This window comes from Camarhynchus parvulus, chromosome 10 (assembly GCF_901933205.1).
Source record: "Camarhynchus parvulus chromosome 10, STF_HiC, whole genome shotgun sequence".
In the NCBI taxonomy this organism is placed as follows: Eukaryota; Metazoa; Chordata; class Aves; order Passeriformes; family Thraupidae; genus Camarhynchus; species Camarhynchus parvulus.
Genome location: NC_044580.1, coordinates 7,321,894 through 7,331,796, shown reverse-complemented (window position 1 = coordinate 7,331,796; position 9,903 = coordinate 7,321,894). Strand labels below are relative to the sequence as shown.

At 41.8% G+C, this 9,903-nt stretch overlaps 1 protein-coding gene across 2 annotated transcripts in view; it reads right to left on the bottom strand.

The window, feature by feature from the left end:
- The window catches only part of RFX7 (regulatory factor X7), a 49,458-nt gene continuing 39,555 nt past the window's right edge, over positions 1 to 9,903 (bottom strand). For both annotated transcript variants that reach the window (XM_030955036.1, XM_030955037.1), the window contains 2 exons: positions 8,211 to 8,506; positions 1 to 7,319 (listed from right to left, as the gene is read on the bottom strand). In XM_030955036.1, coding sequence (XP_030810896.1) covers positions 4,008 to 7,319; positions 8,211 to 8,506 — 3,608 coding nt within the window. In that variant the 3' untranslated portion in view covers positions 1 to 4,007. The remainder of the gene's footprint in view (positions 7,320 to 8,210; positions 8,507 to 9,903) is intronic.

Here is a 9,903-nt window from a genome sequence, read left to right as displayed (position 1 = left end):
ATTTTAATACAAAATGTTTTTATTGTTTTTGAAAACATTTAAAAAACAATTTTTGAGCACTTTCAATAAAAAAAATAACTGAAATGCTACTGCAATATTCAACTACTGTAGTTTCAGCAGTACAACAGACAACAAAACACTGGGGAAGAAGGGAGAAACTGGATTTCCTGCACTAAATGAAAATGTGGAACAGGGATTTTTCTTTCCTTATGGTGCAGTAAATAAAGCACAGTATAGTACAAGACTATTAAATGATCCTCAGATGCACTGCACAAGAAACGCTTTCCTTCTTTTCAGTTCGGAAGTCAGTGCTTATTGCAATTATTTGCAAATTATTTACTTCATGAATTCTTATCATGATAAAATGATGCAAAAATGTTTTTCAACACCAGAACAATAAAAAATAATCCTAGAAAGGAACATATTCAACAATAACTAAGCTGAATTAGTTAACATAAAAAAGTAAATAACTTGTGAATAACTATGCTCACCTGGTTAACACTGAACCAGCTTCAATACAGCAAAAGAATAAAAAAAATAAAAGTGGTTACAGGAATATATCTAGTACTGTACAAGATTAAGTCATTAACACTCATGCACGTTTTGTGATCATGTATTAACATGGTGAAGCAAACTAAACTTAATTTTTCCTGCTGCAATATTCTCATGTAAGAGAATCAAAAATAGAAATATCTCATTGAGATCAATGCACATTGCTACATAAGACAATTTCACCTGTCACTTTTAATGACATTTTGCCTTTTAATAATGAAACACATTAAAAAGTTTGTTTTTTTTTTCATTTTGCCTTTTTTTTAAATCTGTGGGCCGTATTTGTTGCATTTATCCTAAGGAATGTGCCTGCCACAGGTTCAACAGAATTTTAGTGCAATATATGAACCCAGAAAGTTTGCTGGACTAACCAAGCAATCAAATTTAAAGTGTTTGCTGCAATACTGTACACAGGGTACAAATTCACTAGTTTATATACTTTAGCAAAAACTGCTATCAAAATAATTTATTTCTTATGTTAGTAGGAAGCCAATAATGTAAACAAGGGGTCAGAACTGTCTCAAATTCAAAGTTTTGGAGTATCTGACAAAGACAGGCTTCCATTTGTTAGGATCACAGAATTTTCCTTTGGGTATTGCATACTTTGGTGTGCAGTAGTGCTCTGTCTCAATGTATCATAAAGAACTAACTAGCACTAAGTACAGGGACCTAACATTAATTATAACACCAACACACAAACATCTCTAGAATGATACATACCAATGTACAAAGCTGTGCCTGTGCCTTGGATTTTACTTGAAATAATTCTTATCAAATTTAATGCTTTTAAAATTAAACATATATTTGCTTTAAACCCACTGATTATAGAATATTTCTGCTAATTAAGTCACGTTAGGCCCAATGTAATGCTTGCATTTAAAGAGAATTTTAAACGCACTTTCAAAAACCTTTGGTGATGGCTGCATAATTTAGAATGCATCAACTTTAAATCTACTTTTGCTTTCATGAGAAATCTTCTTAAAAAAACTAGCAGTTAGGCTAAACCTTCCTTCCCCCAGGCGCCCCTCTGTCAGTGTCTGAGACCCGAGGTGAGGCCAGCCCACCGTGGGACACGGGCTGCTGCAGCACCCAGGCAGCTCCTCCTGCAGCTGCCACTGAGTCACAGAATCACACAAGAGCTGAGCTGGAAGGACCCTCCCCCTTCATCGAAGCAGGTTTCACCTATTCACAGTAGTGCTGGCACTTCACACAGGGTCAGGAAACAGAAACAAAAAGGTGCTGAGCGTCTCTCAGACCCATCCTCCTACCAGGCTGAGAGCATCTTCAACACATCCTCTCAAAAGGCCATGGGCAAGTATAGGATTCAAGCCCTGCCTTCAGCAACTTCAGTCTACAAGAAAAATGGTTCAAGTCTAACTGACAGACACCTGGCAGGACAACAAGCAGAAGGTTACTATGCAGCTTTTAGTCTCCTCCCCATCACCTTGGAAGAGCCACTTGGTCTTAAAGCAAATCAACATCCTTGTGCTTCAAGGAGGGATCAGAACTCCCCAGGTTCACTCCTGATGAAGTGGCAAAACTTCTGATGCAAGCACAGTGAAATCAGGCCCCCACAAGGTGCTATTACTTGGCACACCTGTTTGTCCTTCCAGAAGAAGCCATAAACTGGTGATGAACTGGGGCAAGGGCAAGAGAAGCCATGATATACCAGCACCTCCAGTGCCAATGCAGCAGCACAAGTTGAATCAGCACTGCCAAAAAAACTGACCAGTACTGGGATCTCAAGTCATTTACAAAAACTGAAGAAACAGAAGACCACCAAGTCACTTAAAGAAAAACACTAATCACATGAAAAGTCCAAGCATCTTCCCCTTAGAGAAATCTAGGGGGGGGGGGGTTTACTGAACCTCCCCCTTTGTAAGTTTATGACCACTCATCAAAGAAATGCAAAAGAAGAAAATTTTTCCTGCTCTACTTTCTGCTTTGTGTCAGGTCACAGGAAAAGTAGTCCATTTTATACTAGGCTTAAGGGATAGTATTGTAGCATACTCAGTGCACCACTTTTGTAAAAATCTGCCTCTGCAAGTCCTCTTTCTAGCATCAAGGCCATAGCCGGGTAAATACCTCTCCCTTTTGACCATCAGAGATCCATGTATGCCATGCTGATAAAATAAAAGGTCTTCTTGGTTTGAGTGAACCAGTGAGACAGAAGTCCAATTCTCATTTTCCAGAGGGGCAGCATTTTTTTCCTTAAAAAAAAAAGGATTCATCAACCCTATCAAATCACTTTTGAAAACTGAATTCAGGCTTCTAAAACAGTAAGTACTTTTAAAATAAATTTTACCAAAAGAATGATCACATGTCTTACTGTTTATCTGTAAAGTGCCTGGCAGTATTATGGCTCTGTATGAAATATTTTTAGATTAACCACATTTTCTAATATTTTAATAATCTTTTGTTTGAGAGAAAGAGGGTGAGCAAGAAAGACAGAAAGACTCAACCTACTGAAATAGAAAAAAATAACATCTTCCTATGCCCTCCACTAGGTTGGGAAAGAGAAAACTTTAAAAAAAAGAAGCTTTTAGAAACAGTATTTTAATGAGCTCCAGCAGCTCTCTATTAAAAAAAAAAGTAAAAAAAGAGGGAAAATATAATGTTCCTTCTCTAGCATTGATACACAGTACCTATCACTTTAAAATATGGGGGTTATGCCTAGATTAAATTTCAGTGCTCAAAATCTTTTTGCATTAATTTTACCTAATATAAAAACATTGACATGAGAACTAAAATATCAAGTATGTCTTGAATATTAATGGATAAAATAACTACATAGATTTATTTCTCTTAAATAAAAAAATTTAGTGCATCTTTTTCCTTGATCATTCCTGTTAGCTTTTCCCATCTCTGTGTTTTACTGGAGATGCCAATGGCACCAGTGCTACAGAGATTTCCCAAAGTTCACCATCGAGCAGTGCTCCAGACAGCTACACAATGATCAGGCATCTGCATGTCACCTGGTCCACTTGTACCCACTCCCCACCACATTACCTACCTGCAGGCACCCTGCATTTCAAACCTGGATGACAAAGGTCAATAAAGATCACCTACTAAGAAGTAACAACCAATACAAAGTATGGAAAGCCTACTAACAAGCTTGAATTAAAACCCTCCCAAAGCATCAACCATAGCTGTCATCACTGGCTGCCATTAACCACTTCTTTATTTGCTAAAACAAGAAATGTTGAATGGGAAACACTCCAAAATTCAAATTTTAATACTGGCTCTTTGATAGCCCATCACCTTCAGAGATTTGTTTAAAATTGGTAAGACTGCCTTTTCCTTACTGAAGAATGAGCAACAGGTACAGCAAACTTTTTTTTAAAATGCCACAATACATAGCAAGTGTTTCTGCTGCGGGAGGCACTTCCATTAAGACAAATACAATACGTCTGTCTTTTAGATACAGTGTGCTACATACATATTATAAAACAAGATTAACCCAACATTTCAACAGCAGGATGATCCTTACTCTCCATCCACTCAAAACCTGATGTAGTCATTGAGTTAATGGATTCATTGCAGATTTGTTGAAACAAGGGGTCATTTTTTAATTCCTCCAGTGTAGCATCATCATCTTGTCCCTGCTGACGACCTGGATCAAACAGTAGATTTGTGTCTAAAGTGTTCAGATCGTTAATGCTGCCTGAGAGCTCGGAAGACAACCTGATGTCGCTGGGAAAGACAGATGCAACGTTATTGAGATCTGATGCCACCTGATTCACCAGCTGCTGGTTTGTTGGCAGACTGTCCTCCCCTAAAAGGTCTTTTACAGTGCTGCTAAAATCTAATTGCTGCTCTCCGATGTCTGATTGTGCTTGGTTATCTCCAGAAGAAAAACTGATCTGATCGGTGCTGCTATTTTTTGTGAGGTAATTTGGTGTTTGGAATTCATAAACTGAAGTGCTGGAATTGATCATATTTTGTGGGTTGGCACTAGGAAAAGCGCTGGATGTCTCCAAAATCTGAGTGAGATTCATCCTGGCTGTGTAATTTGAGGGCATGTTGTTCATTCCCAAACCTCTCACTGCATCATCACTATCAGAATCAAGTTTGTTTAACAACACACTGGTTATTTTTTTAGTGTTTGTTTGTTTCTGAAGAGACGGGAAGGCCGTCTGCATCATCACAGTCAACGGGACTGACTGGCTTCTCTGTGCTATGTTATTGGCACTGGTGTCTGCATGGATATTAGCAAATACATTGTGAACTTCGGGAGTCACCGGACTTCCAAAAGGTGTCACATTAGAACGTGGTATATTTGACACAGGGTAAACAGTGCTTCCACTGAGATTACGCTGGCGATGGACAGCAGGGCTCACGCTCCGGCATCTCAGACTGTTGTTGAGAGATGAACCAGTTCCTTTGTTGTCCAAAGGAGCAGGAACAGCAAAGCCCTCCTGCTTGGTAGTGCTACTGACAGGGGCTGCCTGGTGCTGCACAGGTGAAACAGGAGTCACGCGACCAAAGTGAGTGTCGTGGTGGCGCGGCTGAGACTGGTATGACTGGCCGGGAACTGCAAAAGCGTGAGGTTTCCTGAAGCGATCTTCCACCAGCTCCTGGTAGCTCGTGAGGATGCCATGGTTGGCAACCGAGGAATTACCAACCCCACTGTAGCCATTATTCATCCACTCCAGCTTGGTTTTGTCAGGATGGGTAGCCATAGGCCGCTGCATTGGCTTCACAGGGCTACTTGATATGATGCTGGCATCGTGGTACGCCATGCTAGAGCTGATGGGAGTAAATGCAAATGGGTTTCGGCATTCCACAGGACTTGGAGGGACACTGCTGCTGCAGTTGGAATGGGGTGTGCCAATGGGCGTGTGCCGGCTGCTTCCGAGGGCACTGTCTACGGGAGTCGTCTGAGCCAGCCTTGAACAAGGGCTCTCTCGAGACATGTTCTGAGATCCAGCAATCATTTCGGAGGTGGGTGTTGGAGTCGGGGTGGGAGTGGGAGTTGGGGTGGGAGTGGGGGTGGGAGTGTGAATTGGAGTGCTGTTGTTATGGATCGAATGGTAAAAGTGCGTGCTGCTTGGATGAGATGATACGGGAGCTCCTTGAGCTGCAGCCTGACTCTGAAGTGCCATTCCTAGACAACCACTATAAGCATGGGAATTATTCATGGACATTTGCTCCTCCATGAGCACCAGCTCCTCCACAATGCTGTCCTGGGTAAGGTCGTCATCAAATGAAAAGAAGTTTTCATTTGACTGAGGGACTGTATGCTCAAACTCTTTCAGCTCAGACTGCAGAGGTAACTGATTTGAAGACTGTGCTTGTATTTGATCCAAGGAGTCCTGGATCTGGCTCTGTAACTGCTGGCTGTACACATCCTGCTGCATACCTTCGCAGTGCACCGGCTCCCACGATGATTCTTGTAGCTCACCAGAGCCAGAGTGCCCAGCAATACTCATAACACTGATATCTTGCTGCTGATCACAATTCACAGATGCAAAATCAGAGGTTTTGGTGATATGGTGCCATGTATTTGGGTTAAAGCTGCCATCAGATTTTGAATCATTTTCTATGATAAACAAGTTTCCTTCCAATTTTACTTTTATATCTGGAGATGATGCTGATGCAAGCTGCTGTTCTAAAGCAGGATCACAGGTATTTAAATTGGTGCTCAGAGAAAGGTCTGTTGCTAAGTTTGCAGCAGCTGTAGGAGGTACAGGTACGGTCACAGGTACCTTGATGGGAACTTGAGCAAGCGTTGCTGTATTGTCACTGTTAGCTATTGATCCAACCTTCAGAGCCTTCTTAACATTGTTTGCTTTTTGACCCTCCACGGCATTACCAGTTGCAAACTGCTCCACTAGTGGTTTCTTTACAGGTGGTAACTGGGAATCCTGAAGTGTGGAAGGTTGTCGCTTTCTTGGACTTTTAGTGCATGTTTTGTCTTTAATAATAGACTCAACAGTAGGAGGTGAATTGATGCTGGTGCTGGACAAGTTTTGACTGGCAACTGTGAGCTTAAGAGTGCTTTGATTATTGCCTGCTGAAGAAACTGGTGTGATTTCATCAGACTGTGTCTTATATTTGGTCCCTGCTTCTTCAGCTTCCTGATCACAGCCCTTACCTGGTTTTAGCTCCATGACATCATCCGTTGAAACCTTCAAGGCTGCAACCTCAAAATTAATTAGCTGTGCAGGAGGCAGGTCAGGGGTTGCCTTTATGGATTTGGACACGTCAGAACTCTCTTGGCCCTGTGCAGAGTTCTCATCCAGCAATGCTTCTGGTTCTGTTTTGATCTTGAGTGCAGGTGTAGCTGCAGCAGTGCTAGGCTTGGATCCTGGAGACTGAAGTGAAACAACAGATCCATTTTTGATCTGTGGACCAGTCCTCCCTTCTTCCACTGCTCCTGCACTACTGCTAACTGAAGGTGTCTGTTTGACGGGCACACTACTGCTGCTTGGGGCGAGAGATATTGCTGTCATTTTTACCACGTTTAAGGAATTCACGTGTGGAGCTGGCACAACAGTCTTGATTGGGCTACTGGTAAATAGCACCGTGGTGGGAGAGCGGATGGTGAGAGCACTGGTGTTTGCTGGCTTGGGTAAGATCTGTGGGTAGCGATGCCGGGCAGAGCGGTCACCAACGGGGCTAGCAGGAACGTTCTGGGGAGTCTTTGGTGGCTGCTTGACTGATTGCATGTGCTGAGTGACCACCTGAACGTTGAGCGGCAGGACCTTGCTGTCAGACGATCCCATAGGACTTGGAGAAGTCACCAACTGCCTGGTTCTTGGCACCTGTAAAGAGAGAAAAAGGAAAGGTGTGGTGAAGTGAGAGGTCCCCAAGCCCACACATGACCTCAGCCCCAGGCATTTCAAAGGTGAAAGACAACATAGCTCAATACACCAAAGCTAGTGAATATCAGTTTGAAACAAAATAAGCTCTTCTACTTGTCGATAATTTATATTTCTCTGCCTAAGGATTGGTAGACAGACATATGCCTCCTATTTTTAAGGCATGAGGCACTGGTGTATACACTGCTCTTCTGCTAATGAAAGGGTCATTCTCATACAATCCTTCACCACCTGGGACAAAAAGACTGACATACAAAGGCTAAAGAGGAGAGGATGTGTTCAAAATACTGCTCATTGTTAAGGTTTCAGAAGTGAGTTAAATACAAACTCACTATCAGGCAGAAAAAATGGCTTACCCATCAAAATGAACAGCACAGCGAACATCTTAACACCAAATAACATTCCTGTACTCCCTAGCCCAATTTTATAAGGCTGAAAGACAAAAAATGTTCTGTACTACAGACATGCATTCAAAATAAAATTGTACCTGTCCCTAAATGCACTGCGCCAATGAAAAGCAATTTAGATTCCAAATTAGGGCCTCAGTGACCCACACAACTGGCATCAGCTCTCTCATCTGGTTAAACTTCATGTCAAGGCTTGCTTTAATGACTTCAAAGATGAACTTGCCCTATGTTACATGATCAGAATTCTGCTGCCTCTGTATCAACCCTGTAACTAACGTGCTATAACACAACAGAGACAGAAAAGCATCGAGGCACCCAAGTCTTTGAATGGAAACTGTTCTAATCCACTGACACTGCTGCTTGGTTACTGGCAATGTACAACCTTTTCACATGGTGGATTCTCTAGAGAATTGCTGGAGAGCATTACCGGTATGGGGCTGGGGACAGCAGCCACAACAATGCCAATAGGTGGAGGGGACAGGATGGCAGGACTTCCATTAGATATACTGGTCACACCGTTGGTTGCAGTGCCTTCTGTTTTCTTTACTGGAGACTCTCCTGGCAAAGGAGACTGCAGTTTCTGTTCTTGCTGCTTCTTCTGGATCTTACGCTGCAGCTGCTGCTTAGCATCAACAGGAGATGGCAGAGTTTTCACTTGTGGTTGAAAAGAATTACTTTCAGCAGTAGGTATAAAAGCTGAGGGCTGGGGGATCCCTTTTATTCCTGAAAACAAAAGAAGGAGAATGAATTACAACCAAACATATCCTGTCTGCTGTGGTGCCACTTCTACATCTAACAGAGATTATCTGGCACGCATCTCCAAAACCGTTCTGGGAACACCTCCTCCATGAACTGCTCCCATCCACTTAATGTTTAAATCTATTCAGCTTCAGTTTATTCCCACATTTGTGACAAAACCTCTGTCTTTTAGACAAGCTGGGCATTAGCTGCTAAAATACTCTTGTTTCTAATAATGTGAAATGGCACCTTGTGTGTCAGCACAATCTCAGCCCGGTGCACTTCACTGAACGGGCAGCAGAGGGCGGCGGGCACGCTTCAGATGAGCCTTTAAAATCCAGCACGTGCCGTGGTTTTGTTACCTGTTCTAAGGCAGCTTTACATGAAAAACGTTTCCAGAAAGCTACGGGTCTGTGTCACAGAGGAGCAGCTTTGAGTATATGACATTATCTAATGGCCAAGGCATTAAATACAACGCATCTAATATCAGAATGGATGCAAACCTCTGTGTGACCAGGGATAATGGGGGAAAATGGCAAAAGGACAAGTGTTCAGGAAAAAAAAAAGAAAAAAAGAAGAAAAAGTTCAAAAAACAATGGAAATTGGAATGGGTGAACATTTTTTTCTGGAGAAATTACTTTGCTGATTACAAAGTAGGCAAGTGCCGCTTTCATGGAGAAAACAGACTTAGTGTCCTCTGTGCAGCTAGCACTAATTTCCCTCACAAAATCACATCACATTTATAATCTTCTGTTTATTAACAATCAAGAGGATTAGCATGCTCTTTAGAGACCAAATAACCTTGCTGAACTACCCCTTTAGAAATGCTTATCATAATTTCATTCACACTTTGAGGTTAGAGAGTTTTAAAATTACTCCTAATTATAAATTAATCAACACCATTTTAACTACATTACTAGTTTTACTGATACTAATTTTACAATACTAAACCCAAGTATTTGGTTTTGATGGCCAGCACATCCTTAGGAACTTGTGATCTGGAAGCCCACTCTCTCAGCAGCGGTCTGGCATGTACCATGAGAGGTTTAATGTCACAACATGTTTCCACTTCCACAATTTCTTCTTCACAGAGCAGTGAAATGCCCAAATATATTACAATTACTGGCACACAGTTCTTCTATATGGGCAAGTAATATTGATAAGGAAAAAACCCTCAAACTTTTCTTTTGAGGGTAAAAGTTGGTTTTTTCACAGTTAGTGCACAGAGACACTGTAGTTCCCTACAAGAGGAATGGAATTGTTTTTGTCATGCTAGGAAGAACCTCATCTAAAATGACCATCCAAGCCATAGAGGCATGCACTGGAGGTAACTGCCCTTTTCCTTGAAGGAAACCATCTTCCTTGAAGGAAGTAAGGAGGGG